Below are 19,152 nucleotides of genomic sequence, written 5' to 3' on the forward strand. Positions count from 1 at the left end.
TAAATGCCATGTGGGTGAAATTTTATGGATGATACTCTGATGTCCCATTCTCCTGAAGGCAGCACAGAGCTGCACCACCAGAAACTGACAGAAACACTGAAGAGATGAAGAGTTATGATTAATGTAGTTACAGTTCTATCCATGTTTTAATGTTGCAGAGCTCAGTCGTTTTGCAAATAGATCAAAGTTTAAACTGGCATGTTGAACATCTTTTATCTGGTCATTTATTTAACAACTAGAAAATGGCACAGAACAAGAATATTTTTGCACTCTGATTGGCTGCTGTTAGGCCTACAAATTTTAACTTGAATGTTCATTGCATTTTTCTTAGACACCTGTGAAAATAATTTCTATTCCCATGACTTTTTTGTTCTCTGGGAAATTATTTTTGATGATAAATGCAGAAACAAGCATAAAAATCAAAACATTTACAATAGTGATAGTTATATTAATAGTAAAATAATAGTCAGTGCAAAGTAGCCTACAAATTCTTTGGTGGGGGCGGTGAGGGACCTGGATAAAAACTGGGGGGGCGCTGGGCTGAAAAATGGTTGAGAAACACTGATTTATACCTTTTGGAATTTACATGCAAACATGGCCACCCTCTAGCTCTGCCCCTGTTTCCTTTTACACCCAGTCATGAGAAAATAATTTAGCTTTGGATTAAAGGGAAATATTTACTGTATTGTCAGTTTTAGGAGGAAGTAACCATTTGTGGTTTGCATTTGGAAAGCTGATATGGACAGGTTTTATGTTCATATAAAATGACTTTGTTTTTCCATCAACTTACTAAAAATGTATTAAAATGACGTTAGAAAAATCTAAGTTTGCATCAACAGATGAGGGGATGTACGGTTTTCACAATGCATACCTATTGATCCAGTGCCGTCAATGATTGCAGTAACAGTTGATAAAGCTCTGGAGTTTCCTCTCAGACTCTCGTGTGTTCCCTGCAATAAAACAGAAATATCATGTCTATCAGGCTTTAAAGTCTAGGCACAGGAATGAGATAAGGAAGCACAGGATCTAATGTTATGATGTTTCGAGATCTTACCAGGTCAGCAGATACAGCCGTGGTGATCAGGGCGTACGGTCCGTTCACAAGGCCTCCACACAGCAGCAGCATACCTATATGTGAAAATGTTAATTTAAATTCTTTCATACATTAAACTCAAAATATTTAAAAATCTAATGGCTTCAAGTGTCTAAATGTTCCATTAATCGACCTCTTTTCATTTATAGATGTTAAAACAAACAAGCTCATCTAGTGTGACATTGCATAATATGCTGCTTCTCTCAGCTGCTGCTTCCTGAAGAAATTTTATTTCAAGCCATGTTTTGCTGCATTGGCCATAAAAGTGTTTATTCTGAAAGCTTTATGTTTATTTAGCCTTAAAAACCAGTCAGAGTTTAGATAAGGCTGGCTAATTACCTTTCACAGGTCTGGGGAAAGTTGTTTGACATCAAAAGTTTAAAGTCTGTGCATGTATTATTTAGGTAAAGTAGATAAAACATCCGTCTGAAAATTTGTGTCGAAATAATATAAAAACCAGAATTAATTGCCTCTTACCAATTGTGATCCCGAGGCTCTTTTGTCCAATGTAATTATAGAGGAAGAGCTGGAAACAAAATGAACAGAAGGTGTAAATAAAATAGAAATGACCACCATCCCACTCCTTCATAAAGTTAACATTACATATGGACTTCTAATATTAAACTAATAAAAAATACCGTCAACAAATTTCCCCTAAGCAAATATGGCTTAGGGTAAAATTTGCACTTTTGGATATTAGGACCTAAATTTTATACCTGTAGACAAACTGATTTCTAACATCCGGTTTCACTCTTTTTCTCCACATAACTCAGTATTCTTAATAATAGGGGTAAAAAATTATGAAGTTTTCAAAACTCTACAGTCATATTTGATAAATTAGAATATGTATTAAGATGTGGCTTGTTAATCAGATTAAAAGTACCTTTTGAAAATGATGGCCTTTAACCAATCGATCAACTTTATTTATACCATTAAGGAAATTTGCTTGCAAGTGAGGTGAGTCGAACAGCAAATCTGACATAAATGCACAATAAATATAAATATTACATAATTAGGGATGTTCCAATCAGCTTTTCTGCTGCCAATTCCGATTCCAATCACCTATGAGGTCCGATTACTGCCAATCACCTGGATTGGCTGTTAACTTTTCGCATTAGGTATAAATGCTACAATGTGATCTGGAAAAATGGAAAAATTATCTGGCAATAAATTCACCAAATTTAGACATAATACATCCAAAATACTTGCAGTTACAATACAGCAGCTATTCAGTCAAAAGGACAACTGAAAAACCTGAAATCAGTAAAATAATATTTAACAGTAAGGTTCTCAGCCTATATCAAATAATGTCAAGAAAAAGTGGAAACATTCATTCAAAGTCAAATGCAGGTTGCATCAAAAGAAACAATCCTGAATTACTGAATTAAAACTTCCTGACAGCATGGCTAGCTGTTCTGAACTGGCTCTGATTGGTTGTTTCTGACCGAGGGAGGAGGCAGAGGAGATCGATTTTTTTTCAGAGATTATCTGTCTTATGTTAGGACATAGCGAAAGTTTTAATACATATGTAAAATCTTTTTGTTTGTTTGCTTAAGTTACATGCTGCAGCTTTAAGCAGACGTTCGGTGTGATAGTTCAGTCTGGTGGAGGTTGAGCGGCGCTCCGTCTGTGAAATATTACTACCAGTAGCGCGTAGCAGCGGTCCAACAGCGAGAGCAGAATCAGCGTCTTACACCACTAGCTCATTGACTTAAATTATTTTCTGGGTTATTTGCTTAGCTTTGTGACCGTCACAAAGGCTAAGCAAATAATCCACGCCCTTCCAGGTGAGTGTTGGTAGTTGTGCGCTGCTTTACCTGCTGCCTGACAGCTTCAGATATCATTTTTTCCTGCATTAAGCCTCAATGTAGCCAAACTCTGTTAATTGTCATGTTGGAGTTTATTCATTTTTGTCTCTGTGCTCCACCAGGTCTGTTAACCAGTTTCAATACACGACCAGAACCCCTCAGTGTAAATTACCTTAAGAAATAATGAGTTTTGGTTAAGTATAAAAACAGGCTGTTGATCAAATGTTACAAGCCATACATGTCATACAAATGGAACAGATACAGAGTACATTCACCGTCCAGCGCTGGACCACACTTGGCACACCTTATGGATGAAACCAATAACCGTACCGCTGTGTGCACCCCCACAAATGTGGTATCAGAACGAGTGGCTCGATGCCGTGAGGGGAGCTATTACTTCTGGTGGGATTCGGAGTTACCATGGCAATGTAAATTGTGAAAAAAGACCTCCAAAAACCCCATTCAAGTCAATGGAGCGAGGCGACGGAAAATCTGAAAAAAAAAAAAAACTATTTTCGAAGGATTTCTGTGTCGTCGTGATTTGACGTAGAAATGCCATTCAAATTTCAGTTTGTAGATACATCCGTGATCTCTTCTAAAGTAAAGACGGTACTTTGATACAAATTACGGTTTCTCCACATTTTGTCTCCAAGCGACCTAAAGTTTTCGATTTTTCGGAAAGTTAGAGTGTGAGTGCCGCTCCACTAGAGTGTGGGTGAGAGTGGATTTCTGACCCCAAAATTATTTTTTACTTGCCCTCACGCCCACAAATATCGCCCGATTTGCCTAAAAGTCGCTCAGGACGTAGATACCCACGATTGCTCCGGTAAAATGTTTTCAAAATTTCCCTAGGGCAGGGGTCACCAACTCCAGTCCTCGAGGGCTACCGTCCTGCAACTTTTAGATGTGTCTCTGCTCAAACACACCTGGATCAAATAAACTGCTCATTTCCAGCCTATTGCAGAGAGGAATGAATGCTGGTGAGGAAATTCAGACATTTTGGAGCACAGGTGAATCTAAAAGTTGCAGGATGGTAGCCCTGGAGGACTGGAGTTGATGACCCCTGCCCTAGGGCTTACCGTTTTCTCTCCAGGTTATTCCGTCCGATGTGGCGCGACAGGATAAACTCACGCTCAGACCTGTTTTTCCATATATTTCTGAAAAATGTCAGACCTGAGCGCACATCATCTATCTCTCATCGCTGTTAATACTGTGAGTGAGGTAGAGATATGAAACGCGGGAATATCGGAGAAGACAAATAGCCTTCTCATACGCTTCAAACGGTTTTCGAATACATGGCACGATTCCTGAACGGGAAGGAGTTGTTCGAAGGGCTTTTTTGGTTTCAAAACAGGCTGGTTTGAATAGAATTTTCCCACACTTTGGCTCTCACAGCTGCAGGGGATTGATTAATTACCATAGCAACAGAACACAGAGCAGGGCACAGCAGCTGCTTAGGACTGCAAACATGCCATAACTGTAGTTCTAGCTATGGGCAAGACTCAGTTATAAAAGAGGCCACAGCAACATGTCAGAACTACAACATGGCGGAAATGTCAGCTAAACAGAAGTTACTTTCACCCTGTAGGCCAGCGACAGCTGAAGTTGGCAGGGGATTAATTACACAGAGCAGAGCAGGCCACGCCATGTTCTAACTGTGGCCAACTCTGAGCATTATACAAATGATTTAACACTAACTATTACACATGGGATTAGTTTGGCAAGTTAAAATTAAGCTCACAGAAAATTTCAAAATAAAAGCCTTGAAGATTATTACATCATAGAATTGGTCTTTTGGCCATTAGATAACTGGTTTAACCAAACAACTGTTGCGCATGGCATTAGTGTTGACATTTCAAATGACACTTACTACAAAATTTCAAAATAAAAGCCTCAATAATACTCTCAGGTAAGTGATATTAGCTTTTATGATCTTTTTTCCTCGAGATAGTTATAATATTAGTTCAATCTGGAGAGACTCAGTCGGACAAAAGGGAACAATTAAAAGATTTAATGACAGGAATGAATAACAGTTCTTTGGCGCTCGGGCCCCGGTAGCTGAGTTGAGCTGAGATTTGATGTGAACTCCATGAACATCCCGATAACTGATTAGGGATGCTCTCCCCCGGGGCCCGACACTGGTGGTGGTGGTCGGGAAAGGGTGCCATCCTAGAGCTGAAGGATGTGGGTGGAGAAGGGGAGGTGGTGGGTTGAACGCAGCTGGGAATCAGCTGACGGCTTGGGTGTGGATCCTTTTACGCAGAGCCTGATTGCTGATTGAACGCGCCGGGTGAGGTCCAGCGCTGAGGTCGGAGATGAGCATGATGTCGATGGGCGAACGAAGGGGGTGGAGTCTTCCAGCTTGAACTTTCGCTAAAGCTTCCATATTAGAAGATAATAGAAGATATAATATTAAAATGTTTTCGACATTTTGCTAAGGCTTATATTTTTTTGTCAGCGTCCTTGAGACCGACGCTGAGTGTCTCAAGTATAGAAACTCTGTCTCTGGCTAAGAAAAGTACGGGTTGTAGGCCGAAGGAGTGCAGAAAACTAGAAGACGAGAAGCTGATAGGAGGAAACAAATTTGATTGATAGAGGGGTTTTCATGTTATGATGCTCATCTGGAGAATGAAGGCCTGCTAAGGAAAGAGCTGAAATAATACCGGGCAAGAGAGTGAAGGATAGTTGAAGGCACGGAGCCAGGCAGGAGTTGGGAAGCTAGGTGACACAAATATATCTGGAGAAAGGCTGTAGGGTAGGGTGCCCATGGTAAGGGAGCCACACTGAAAAGTATGAGGGAAAGGAAAAACACTGAGACATGGACCAACAAAGAGAAAGGCTAGGACAAGGGCAGGCTGAAGGGGCAGGCAACGCTGGGACATGGGCGAGCTGCTGGGGCTGAACGACGCTGGGACATGGGCCAGCTGCAGGGGCTGAACGATGCTGGGACATGGGCCAGCTGCAGGGGCTGAACGACGCTGGGACATGGGCCAGCTGCAGGGGCTGAACGACGCTGGGACATGGGCCAGCTGCAGGGGCTGAACGACGCTGGGACATGGGCCAGCTGCAGGGACTGAACGACGCTGGGACGTGGGCCAGCTGCAGGGGCAGACACGCAGGGTTACTGGGATGGCATGGAGTCAGACTGCTAAAGGGCCAGCTGATGGGTTACTGARATAGCTTCAGGGAAACCGAAAGGTTGGCAATAGAGCTGATTGGTTGAGGGACAAAGAAGCTAGAAGTAGACTTGCCGGTTCAATCTTTGGAGGATGCGAGTGAGTAATAACAGGTTAAACATACAGCAAGGTTACAGCAAGTTTACACTTTGGACAATGTAGACCAACCACCACCAGCGAAATGCGGAGTGCTCGTCTGGTACAGAGTGAGCTATGGACACAGGGAAGAGATGCATAATTATAAGAAGAGAATACTGAAAAAGACAGGAGTGCTGACATAACATCGAGGGAGTGCTCGGAGACAGGTTGAACATAATCTAAAGCTATGGATGAGCATAAAGAGAAACCAAGATTCGAAATGAGAATAAAAGAAACAGGGGACATATAGAAAATAAAATTACAGAGCATGACTGAGATTGAACATGAAATGAGCGATTCCATCTAATAGCTGAACTGAACTGAGCAGAGGTGGAGAGAGACGGCTCATCAACAATAGAGTCAAAATGATCAGGGGTGAAACGAGCAGAGATAAGATTAAAGTTGGTTGATGACATGAAATGGAGTGATGAAGGTTCAGCTTTATGGTAACACACGATTGATGACAGCGACGACTTGGGATTGCTTGCGGAGATAGCCCCTCAGGAAACAGGTTACGGCCAGGGAACAATTTTGTAAAAGCTGGAAACTCGAGCTGTTGAAGGTGAAGCTGAACCAACTATAGGAGGTCCCCCCAAAAAGGGCCATGCCCGACGGGCTGAATTTAAAATGGGAAATAGAAAGGAAATGCCATCTTAGACTCGTCGAAAAGCTTTGACGTGTTGAGACGTGCCATGTGATTGAACTCCACTGGACCCGGCAGTGGGGTTGGGAGTTCAGACTCTAGATGGGGCTGTGAGCTTTAGGATACCTGCAAGTGCTGATTGCCGTAGTGACAGACCCACGAGAATGACTGGTAAGTGTCTAATGTCTATTGGCCTAGAAGCGAGACTGGAATGAGCACATTTGAGTGTGGGACCGGGGTAAGCGAGAGAACTAACTGTGTAACCTGAAAGTGGCAGGATGGCCTGGGAAATAATCTGCTGATTTCAGGAGATCTTGAGATAAGAACTGAGAAGCGACCAATGGGACTTGAACTGAACACATCAGAATATGGGACGGATTGGTTGATAGCGGTGAAGCAAGTAGACCAGGAATATCCTGAAGTTGAAACAACTAAGAAAAATCTAAAACTTAAGCTACGAAAAGAATCACTTGTTGATCACCTGCTGAAATAGCGACTGCCAGACCATTTAAATCCTCTGGATTGTTCTGTACTGTGCTACCTGAATGAAATATGAAACACCGCTATACATTGTGCGTCTGGAAAAGTTCCTATAAATCGGATGCTAAAAACATGTTTTACATTGAGACTAAACCAGTTTCTATTTAAGGTTGCTTTTGATAAGTAGTGAATGGACACTGAGCAATTTTTTTATTTTTTAAAAATTTTTTTTGGAACAATGATTGGACAAAGACCCTCATCAATAGGAATTAAAGGCTGATTAATAATTAGAAAAAGCGCTGGACGGGCTCAACCGAACCAAAGAGGAATTATTAGCCGACTTCATGTTACGTTGGCAAGCCACTCTACTTCACGTATCGCCGTCGCAATGGAGCAAAAGTCCACAATTAGGTAAATGATAATTCATGCCTCAAGCCGCTGATATGTGAAGGCCAGCCGAGACCCGAACCCCTGCTCCAGACGAGATTAACTGATTGAATCGGCTGTTTAGGTCATGATAAGAGATACATTTAAAATATGCTAGTTTTAGAACTTGCCATGTCTTGATTGGAAAGCCCAATTATAGTTTTCAGATTAATAACTTATTCTGCCCTATTAACCTTTATGTTACCAGCAGGTTGTTTGAACTGCCCTTTGTGTGGGAAACCATCAGAAGTTCCAGCTTCACACAAACTGTGAAAAGCCGTGAAACAGCAGGAGTCCTGGCCAGTAGAGAAGTTCTGCTTCCGCTTTAAGATAAAAGTGACAATAGGTGCTTGATCTTGAAAACAAAGTGCAGGGAGTGACTAACTTTAAAGAGGGTCAGAGACAGCTCCTGGATGGATGAGCAAGGATACGCCTTATTTGAAGAAATAGAAGACTAGAATACGCCTTTACTATAAAACCTTGTACACGGGAGTAACTACTCGGATTGGCTCGTGCAATTCTCCAAAGACGTCTAAGCGCATATTTGCCTTCTTCTTCCTTCTTTCCATTCGTCTCAGGTAAATTAATGCACGTCTCTGTTCTGCAGTTTCGGGTATAATTTCATGTCTTCTTTTGGATTAAAGTCAATAATTCTGTGACGTCTACGATCGTTTACTGTGTGGTTTCACTTCAGCCCGCCGGGAGAACCTGGGATCCGTGAGCAGAAGATAGAGCCAGAGATTTTCCAAAAATATATTCCAACCTAGAATCTTCAACAGGCAGAATGAATCTACGTAGCTGAACATACACAACGACAATAGCCACGGGCGTCTTGTTAAGCAATGGTGTGAACGTCTCCGGGCTCACGTTGCGTTTGTAGGCAGTTTGAAAAATAGATACGATGCGTTAACTGCACATAAAACTGTTTTAATTGCGGAACGAGGTTGCAGAGGACACGGTAAGGGAAGTGGAGGAGACTCCAGTGCCAAGTCGGTGCAGGACTATCAAAGAATTGGCCATGTAGGTAAAACACGGGGCTTGCAGACAGCCGGGACACAACTAACTGAAGCCGGCAATGCACCCAGATGTCCGCCCTTGCTGCCGGGCCTGGGTAGCATAAGTTATAATATAGCTCAGATGACAAAGAATAGTGCGCTGACTAGCGACAAATAACTAATGTGAAGCAGATAGATAACTGCGGTGATCTAACGACCCGTTAAAGATGGGCTGCACTGCTCTGCAGTTGAATGCACATGCGTCTGCTATTTATGCAGAAGATATCCCTTCATGTCTGTCTGGATTCTAACATACACCTTGGGGCTCTTATGCAACAGCAGTCACCTACTGAACTAATGTTATGTTTAAAGGCGCCCCGGAGAAAAAAGTGACAATAATTTAACTTGGAGCTGTTGATTGAATTGATTTGAGTTGGTGGTTTGGTCCATGTCAACGCGACATATAGGGGTTGGCTGAATTGGAGTACTGTTCACGATGACGTCCTCTTTAAAGACAGGGAAAAACTGTCCTACTTTCATCACAGGTTGCAACGTAACAGATCCATTAATTGGGTTCAGAAGGAGGACAACAGCAAAACCATTTCTTGCTGTGGATAGAGTACAGGCCACCGAAATGCCAACCAAGTCCAACTGGTAAGGCTCAAGGCAGCCATCATAGACATCAGGAATGTCCACAGTTACTGTCGGAGGTGTTAATGACACTTCACAGTTGACCTCACAATGTGGTGGAACCACTGTACATTCTGTTATACATGCTGTACAGTTTAAGGGAGCCAACAGGGGTTTTCTGAGGAGAGGTATCTGCTCCGTATAAATTGCAGATTCCCCGACCAAAATCCAGAACTGTATTATGGAGTTGTAGAAAGTCCATACCAAGAAGAGTGCTTTCACTAACATTCCTCATCACCTGCACATCATGGTGTAAGGTATGTGAGCCCATCTTCAGAGTCACTTCAATGGTGCCTAACGTGTCTAAAGTGTGGCCCGTCACTGCTTTTGATAAGATAACGTTTTTCATCATTAACGTCATTCGGGTTTTAACACTTATAAATGAAATGTGGGAACCTGATTCCAACATAATATGTGTGTCAGACCCCTCTAAGATCCCATTAATATACGAGGTAAAAGGTGTTTCACTTACTGGTGCCATTATTGTGCTAGGTTCTGGAAGTTCTAGCGTGGTAGGTGGGGAACCACCAGGTGGCAGTGACACACCATTTTCCACCGTCATTTTGGGCCTTACTTGAGTGAGCTGATGAGCGCCCCTCCTCAACAGCTAGTGTTCGTTTCCCTGGTAGTATGAGCCATCAGTTGAGTAAGCTGGATGCTTACGATCGGAATGGTAGTCAGCTGGTTGGTGATGATACATAGGTGGAGGTGCCATGAATTTTTGGTCCTGAAATGAGACATGTTTTCATAGAGGGCTTTGGCTCCTCTGCCTCCATTCATATTGGTGTCTCCCAGATGATTGGCGACATCCTCTATTGTCCTCATTGTAGAAGCCACTGGGCCGTGAATATTTTCCATTGGTGGCCCTGAAAGAAGGGGAACCAGATCTATACCCCCTGCTGTATAGATTCTCATTTGGACTGCGCCCAGATTGGTGTCCGTACTCAGGGGAAGGCTGGCGAAACTGTCTTGCTGGTGAACGAGAATCTCTGTTATCCAACTTCAACTTTAGTGTCCCTAGTTCTTTACTGAGATCCTTTACAGTACTAGTGAGGTCCTGTATGGCAGTTTTAAGATATGCTTGCTCACTGGAAACAGTATTTACAGAAGATGCATTTACAACTTGTGCTACAGCACCTGGTAATACTGGTGATATTAAACGAGCAGCCTGACGAGCTCGCTCTGCTGGTGCTGCAACCTCAAAAACCTCCTGAAACGTCTTCACCCCACTCTCATGGCACTTGATCTGTAGCTCCTGATCCAAACCAGCAATGAAACGGGAGATTTTCATGTACTCACTCACATTTTTCTCAAAATCAGGGAATGCCTCTTTGACTAGACGACATATATCTGCAGCATAGACTTCCATCGCTTCATTTGGCAGGCGATGAAGTGCATTGGGAAAAGTCTGAAAAGAGGCAATGATATCCTTCTGCCCGAACGCGTCCTGGAGATGCTTTTTGGTAGCCTCAAATGAACTTTGTGTCTCCTTTGGTAAATTGTCCCACACTATAAAAAGTTCATGCGGCAAAAGGGTCTGTAATTCCAGAGCCAGATTAGCGTCCAAATCCACGGTACTGTCTTTATAACGAGCCTGTTGAATAACATCATAACGGCGAGCCCACAGTGTAAATGACTCACGGCCATTGTTGCAGAAGGGCGGAGGGAGTGGGATTCCCCTCATCGAAACAACCGGAAAACGTAGGCTGTCCTCAGCCCCGCGCTGAAGCTCCCGGCTGGATGTGGCTGACCTGTCGTCTTCTGACATGGTGAATGAAACTGTATAATCCGAGCGAAAACGCCTATGTAACACTGCTAGCTAAAAGAAAAACGGAAAGCAACCGTCGATGCTGTACTTAAGTAACGGCTAGCTCACGAAAAAAAAATCAGACAAACCGTGAGAAGAGTCCCAAGTTCGACACCGTTGCCACCAGTGTAAGACTCGTGGGTGTCCACTGTGATTCTCCTTTGCAGAATAATCCACAGAAAATAATTAAGCTCTTTCTCAGTGTCGAACATTTAATTTTTTTTCCCGCTACACCATCAGCTGTCATCGAACTCAGCTGACCAGCCCTCAGCTGTCATCGAACGTTCGCTCTATCTCCTCCATCCGGGGAGCCTTTCACAATAAAACATTTTACATTTCATAACTCCAATTTTCATGCTTACACCAATATTAAGCATCAGAGTGCTTTTCTTACTTATTAGCAATGTTTTGTATACTGAATGGAGTAAGTAATGACAGACAATATGCTAGTGATGCCAAACATGCTACTGATAGCATTCATGCTTTTATTAGCATTTTGGGTAATTTTATCTTATGCAACATACTAAATGGTACAAGTACAGCTTAGTGAACATGCTTCTGACTCCCCACAGGTTATTGACTATATTGCAGCTTTCTTTAGCATTATTGCTAATTTGTAGCATCTGTTACGGCCCTGGGCCTTAAGGGCTGCGCTGCAGGTGTTGCTTTTGTCTGTCCTTGTGCTCCTCCCCTTTACAGGTGCTGCTGATCAGGTTGATTGGGAACGCAGAGTACTTAAACCTGGTCGCCTTCATCTTCTGGGTCGCCTTCRGCGTCCACTCTGCCGCTTGACGCTTATGGTGTTCTGTTGCCAGGCCTCAGCTCCCCTCCTTTTTGCACATTTGCGTTTGTCTTTGTTTTGGCACTTCAACACTTCCATATACACTCATACAACACATCCAAGCATTTGCATCACACCACTTATACTGATATCYACAATCCATTGTTGTTTTTGTTAATAAATATTCATTTTTCTACACTTTAACCCCTGCATGGTCTCCCGTTTTTGTTATGACATTGAGCCAGTCGTAACAGCATCAGAACGCTTTATTAAAAATCCGACGGGCACACTTTGGCAGGCCCCATAAAATTTCTGCAGAAATTTTCTAGTTATTTTTATTATTTGTCTAATATTTTATTTCACACTCCATTTCTAATCATTGTAAATCTGATCCCTGTTTGACTCAACTGACTCATGAAATATTAAGGATTATGATCACTGATCAGCATAAAATAATAATCAATGATCTTCTGATAATACAGATTATTAACTGCTGTCACATAAACACACTTTCTTGGAGTAGACTACAGATAATTGTTGTTCTGGAAGGTATGAGTAACTGTTTCCATCAATGTTTTTTCTGCACATTTTGAATTAGAAAAGGTTGATGGAAATAACTTCCTAAATTTTGCAAAAACGTTTTTATGCTCACTTCAGGTGGATGTTGACTTTTCCAAAAGAGTTGAGGTGCAAAACTCAACTGATGAATAAGTTCTGCCTTAACAGTGGCACAAAACTTTTCTGAGATGTGTGGCACCTGCTAGTTTGCAACCTGTACTTTGTTTATTGCAGCCATACATAGCATTAACAGGCATTTATCACATTGTTTAAATTGAAAAACTTTTCATCAGGAGAAGAAATTTGATAAATTTCAGTTAATGATGTCAAATAAAAACAAAACTGACTGTATTATTGGAATTGTTGTTTTTACCATTTTCTCCATTGTTTGAGCATAAAGATCAGTAAATATGATTGGATGCAGTTACTGTGTGCAGTTTAGTATTATAAATCATACTTCTTTAAGTAAGTATGATCTTTAAGTTCTGAAAAAGCGAATGTCACATGGCATGGGAATGATTTTCAAGAGCAGTATTTGCGTTTGTGGCACTATAAATGCTGTGCCATGTACATATAACATGGTACAGCACGCTATAAATTAGGCAGTCAAACAAATGCCTAGAAAAAGAAGCAATAAGGCTGTAAATATTTTGTTTACATAATTTTTAGCGTTGTTACAATAGTACCACAAAATATCGCAATAAAATTCTAAGTTCATATTGTCCACCCCTAGCTAGGGGCTGGACCAATCCCTTTTTTTTTTTTTTTACTTCTGATTCAATATCTGAGGTTTAGTATTATCTGATCCGATACAGAAAAGCAGTGCAGAATTGACTTAAAATATTTATTTTTCTAAATACAGGAATAAAAGTACAATAAGACAAATTTATTTTATAATTCTGCACCAGTATAGCACACTTAAATACGCCAAAACTTCACAAGCTTGGTCAAACATGCAGAATTGTTTTGCTCAGTATAACATCCACCCATCCACCCATCCATCCATCCATTTTCTTTACACCCTTGTCCCTCAGTGGGGTCAGGAGGGTTGCTGGTGCCTCTCCAGCTAACGTTCCGGGCGAGAGGCGGGGTCACCCTGGACAGGTCTACAGTCTGTCGCAGGGCAACACAGAGACAGACAGACAGAGACACACCACACAGGACAAACAACCATGCACACACACACTCACACCTAGGGACAATTTGGAGAGGCCAATTAACCTGACAGTCATGTTTCTGGACTGTGGGAGGAAACCGGAGTACCTGGAGAAAACCCACCATGCACAGGGAGAACATGGAGACTCCATGCAGAAGGACCGGGGTCGGGAATCGAACCCAGAACCTTCTTGCTGCAAGGCAACAGCTCTACCAACAGTGCAGCCTGTTCAGTATAACAGTCGATGTAAAATAAAAATAAAAAACTGACAAAAAAAAAAAAGCCTTGGTCAAACATGTAAAAATAAAAAATAAACTGCAGCAAATCTTCTTTCAAATGGTTCAGAAAGTGCAATTAGGAATTCTGAATATAATGTAAAACAAATGATAAAAGATGACGTCGCTTACAGCAAAAATCATAGAATTAGATTGAATAGATCTGCCCACATGGATGGGCATATTGTCACTGATTACTGGTCTAGATTTCTTTTCAGTATCAGAACTGATACAGGTAAGATTGGATCAGTGCATCAACATCTGATTGCCTGACTGATTCGCTCCAAACCAGAAGATGGAAACACAGCTAAATTGCATTTTCTTTTTGCAAAATTTTATAAATTTGCTCAAAATTCCCTTTACAATTTGATGGAAACCAAATCAATTCAATTAAGTGTGCTTCTATATCATAAAGTTGCTAGATGAGAGATTTCTCACCATCGGTGCAGCAGCAATCAGCATGACACAGCAGGTTGACGCTCTCCCCCCCGTGAAGTCAGACACCAGGCCGGCCATGATGCCTCCTGTGGACACAAAGGAGGCATTCATTTGACTGTCTTTACATTCTTGCACAGCAAAAAAGTATAATACCAAAAGGTGTTTTTAACTGCCCAATCAAAACCTACCAACAATCCCTCCTACATCAAATAACGTTGACATGTCTCCCGCTTGTTTTGCTTGAAAATGTGCTGAGAAAAAACAAAAAATTCACACATTAAACATGCAGTTGCATATACACTGTATATGAAGACGAGATTTTGCACTGCATGAAAATTGTGCATAATTTTATTCCTTTCTTCTACCAGACTATTTAAATATATAATATTTGGTTTGGTTTGACTTTATTGAACGGAGAGTAATAAAAGAATAAAAGTTGTATACAAACAAATTTAAACAAAAGCAAACAAAAGAAGAACAGTAGCAAAGTATATTTACACATTCAAAGGAGTGGGTAGAAGTATGAACTTGTTTTTTACCCCCTCTTACATTTGTGGTAGAGATATGCTGATCAGGTTTTTTCCTGCCTATACCGATACTGATCACCCATGAGGGCCGATCACCGATACGATCACATAATTTTTTATTTTTTATTTTTTATCATAAACGCTACCGGTTACATTATGTGGAAAAAGGAACCATGAATTCACCTTAATTTAGACAAAAACTTGTTTTTAATAACTTTTTCCAAGAAGAAAACTAAACTAAACAGGCATTGTGCAAATTGTGCTGCTATCAATAATACTATCTTTAACAGACTGATAACATATGGAGGCTCTGAAGAGGTTAAATAATGCAAAGAGCCAAAATAAAACCTCTCAACATTGCCAAAAAAAATTAACATTCAAAGGCAAATACAGGTTCCATTACAATAAACAATCCAGAGTTACTGAATGAAAACTTCCTGATAGCATGGCGGCTAGCTGATTACTGCTAGTTCTGAGTGGCTGTTTCTGACTGAGCGGAGTAATTATGCAGAGCAGGGAGGAGATCGATTATTTTTTTAGAGATTATGTGTCTCATGTTAGGACAGTTTTAATACGTATGTAAAATGTATTTTTAGGTTAGATGCTGCAGCTTTAAGCAGAGGTTAGGTGTGAGAGTCACTACCAGGTGGAGCAGAAGCGGCGCTCCGTCTATGAAATATTACTACCTGTAGCGTAGCAGCGGTTCAACAGCGAGAGCAGAACCAGCGTCTTACATCGCAGCTCCAAGACTTAAATCATTTTGCGGGTTATTTGTTTAGCCGTCATGCTAATCCGGGTGAGTGTTTGTAGCTGTGCTGCTTTACCTGCTATCTGATCCTCCATATGTCTTTTTTACTGCAGTGAGCCTCCATGTAGCCAAACTCCGTCAAGTATAACATTGTTTTTATGTCGTATTAGCTTCTTTGTGTTGATGCATTTTGACGTGCTTCAATTTTCCGCCGCAACACGCAAACTTCCCCATTCACTCAGTGCGTTATAGTTCCACATCGCTTAGGATTTGTTACCCAGGGTTTCCCCAAGACAACTTGCTAAGCCTGGTGGTCGGGGCGCCGAGGCAGGCCATCCTGTTTTTACATTAAAAGATGTTAAGATGACAGGAAATTAAAAAATATTACTGGGTAATTATGTTACTGGAATGCATTGCCGACAATACACATAATACCCACAACTATAGAATCTTAAAGACAACAAACAATAAAAAACAACAAAATATATACCAATTACTTCCATTTTTGTTGAACCTTTGAGTTTGAGCTCTGTTTGTTCACAAAAACATCTCAGTAAATTACAAGATGGGCCCCCTAAATCAAATTCTGCTCAAGGCCTCATACAACCTTGGACCAGCCCTGCATGAAAAGCCACTGCACTGCACCTCTCTCTGCTGGATACAGAGGGACAAACTGGGAGATTAAATTTATGTGGCTTTACTACATTTATGTGGCTTTTGAGTTTTTAATAAGTGCTGGTTGCCCAAGCTTTATGGGACGAGTTTTTATGATCTCCACGCACGCAGCAACTCTGCCTGAGTGTAAGTAGGCAAATACTTTTACAGTTTGAAGCATCGTGCCGCCAATGACATGTTGATGAGGTGAGCGTGAAATCTCCTCCACAGACTCAGCCACCTAGTCTGTGTTGTTAGACTAACGCACCGTCTAACAAAGAACATACACATAAACTCAATCAGTGCAGACACGGAGTCACGTGCTGGGCAGCGTGTTGAGATGTAACGCACACGCTGTACATAACTCTTTGTTCAAAAAGATACATCAATCTCACTGCACACTTAAAGCTCACCTACATTTGCGGTTCACATAGAGATGCGGGAGCAAAGCAAATATAGTGGCTTTTAAACTTGACTCATACCTCAGTGAAAAATTCTCCAAAGAAACGAGTTCTCATAAATGTTCATATAGGTGAAAGGTAAGGTAATTTTATTTATATAGCACATTTTCAGCAACAAGGCCATTCAAAGTGCTTTACATGAATTAAAAGGAAATAAAAATTAAAAAAACCAAAGGAAAGAAGAAAAAAAAGAGCAAAAGAAGAAAAATAATCTAATGTTGATCTAAAGTATCTAAACTAGGTGTTCCTGTTCAGGGTTGATAAGTTTCCTCTGGCCTAATTCCATTTCTGGTTTGGGAGAACAGGAGTCTAAGTATTTCGGGATTCTAAGTTCATAGTTATTCTAATTCTAATTCTGATTCCATTTCTGGGCTGTGTAATATTGATCGAAATAGTGGGTACGCCACAATTACTAATAATAATAATACATTTTATTTGTAGGCGCTTTTCTGGACACCCAAGGTCACCTTGACATAAAAACAAGCAAATTATAAAATACATACCGGTAATAAAAAAAAAACCCATAAAAACACAAACAAGATTTAGAAGATAGTACAAAGATAATTAAAGGCTATATGCTAGTTCAAACTAATGGGTTTTGAGTTTGGACTTAAAATATTGCAAAGACTCGATGTTCCAGAGATCAGGTGGGAGTGAGTTCCAGAGTTTGGGAGCWGAGCGGCTGAATGCTCTGCTCCCCATAGTGACAAGACGACCAGGGGGGACGGTGAGATGGACAGAAGAAGAGGATCTGAGGGAACGGGTGGGTGTGGCAATGTGAAGGAGGTCCGAGAGATATGAAGGTGTGAGGTTGTGAACTACTTTAAAAGTTAGAAGTATTTTATAGTTGATGCGATATGTGATTGGAAGCCAATGGAGCTGTTGTAAAATAGGTGTGATGAATTAAAGGGGTCTGTGTAATGATACGAGCAGCTGAATTTTGAACCAATTGTAATTTATGCAGAGTTTTCTGTTGCAGACCAAAAAGTATAGAATTACAATAGTCTAAACGAGATGTGACCAAACTGTGGACCAGAACAGCAGTGGAGTGCGGAGTGAGAGAAGGACGGAGACGGCAAATATTTCGGAGATGAAAATAAACTGACCGAGTGATATTATTGACATGGGAGGCAAAAGAGAGGGTGCTATTGAGGATGACACCCAGACAGAGCCCTGAGGAACACCTGAGGAGACGGGAACTGGGCGAGAGGAAAATGATTTTAACTGAACAAACTGAGAGCAGCCTGACAGATATGAACGAAACCAGCTGAGAGGTGTATTTACAATGCCAAGAGAGGATAATCTGTCAATAAGGATGTTATGTGAAATTGTATCAAAAGCCGCAGTCAGATCAAGTAGAAGGAATATCAATAATAAACCAGAGTCAGCAGCAAGGAGGAGATCATTTGTAATTTTAAGAAGCGCCGTTTCTGTACTGTGGAGTGGACGGAAGCCAGATTGGAATTGTTCATATAAATTATTGCTGGAAAGATGAGAATGGAGTTGAGCAGCAACTGTCTTTTCTAGAAWTTTTGAAATAAAWGGAAGATTTGAGATAGGACGGAAATTATTGAGTTCATTGGGATCTAAACCAGGTTTCTTAAGTATTGGGGTTATTGCTGCAGTTTTTAGAGCCAAGGGAACAACAGCAGTAGTAAGGGAAGAATGCATAATGTTAGTAATGAGAGGGGACAGAGAGGGGAGGGTCGCTTTAACAAGAACAGTGGGAAGAGGATCTAAATGGCAGATTGAAGATTTAGATTTTTGAATTAATTTGGTGACATCATCAACAAAGGGAAGGCTGAAGACCGAGAATGAATTGGTAGGAACAACTGAAACTGGGACAGGTGATGTTAAGGCGAGACTGGGTATAAGTTTCTGATGGATCATTTCTATCTTAGAAGTAAAAAATGTTACAAAGTGTTACAAAAATCAGAGGTATACAGGTGGGGAGGAAGGGAATCTAGTGGTTTGGTAATGTTTGCAAGTACAAAAAATAAAGTTTTGGAGTTATCCTTGTTAGAATTGATTAAAGTGGAATAATATGTTGATTTGGCTGAAGAAATTGCATCTTTGTATAAAAGAATGTGACTGGAATACATGTCTGTGAACAGTGAGACCAGTTTTTTGGTACAGTCTTTCAAGGCGACGTCCTTTTGTTTTTAACTGTCGAAGAGTGGAATTAAACCAAGGTGCAGTATGAGTAAAAGAAAAAGATCTGGTTTTAAGTGGAGCAAGATTGTTCAGGATGTTGTGAAGACTTTTGTTGTAGTGAGCCAATAGTTCATCTGTGGAAGA

At 41.1% G+C, this 19,152-nt stretch overlaps 1 protein-coding gene across 3 annotated transcripts in view; it reads right to left on the reverse strand.

Annotated features, from left to right (window-relative positions):
• Positions 1 to 19,152, reverse strand: part of slc37a2 (solute carrier family 37 member 2) — a 67,063-nt gene that overhangs the window by 14,961 nt on the left and 32,950 nt on the right. For 2 of the 3 annotated variants that reach the window (XM_008428668.2, XM_008428667.2), the window contains exons 11-15: positions 14,653 to 14,715; positions 14,465 to 14,550; positions 1,571 to 1,619; positions 1,055 to 1,128; positions 872 to 950 (exon numbers count right to left, since the gene is read on the reverse strand). In XM_008428668.2, coding sequence (XP_008426890.1) covers positions 872 to 950; positions 1,055 to 1,128; positions 1,571 to 1,619; positions 14,465 to 14,550; positions 14,653 to 14,715 — 351 coding nt within the window. Of the gene's footprint in view, positions 1 to 871; positions 951 to 1,054; positions 1,129 to 1,570; positions 1,620 to 5,896; positions 6,289 to 14,464; positions 14,551 to 14,652; positions 14,716 to 19,152 lie in introns of those variants that run through there. The other variant, XM_008428669.2, reaches the window with a different exon arrangement.

This window comes from Poecilia reticulata, linkage group LG14 (assembly GCF_000633615.1).
Source record: "Poecilia reticulata strain Guanapo linkage group LG14, Guppy_female_1.0+MT, whole genome shotgun sequence".
In the NCBI taxonomy this organism is placed as follows: domain Eukaryota; kingdom Metazoa; phylum Chordata; class Actinopteri; order Cyprinodontiformes; family Poeciliidae; genus Poecilia; species Poecilia reticulata.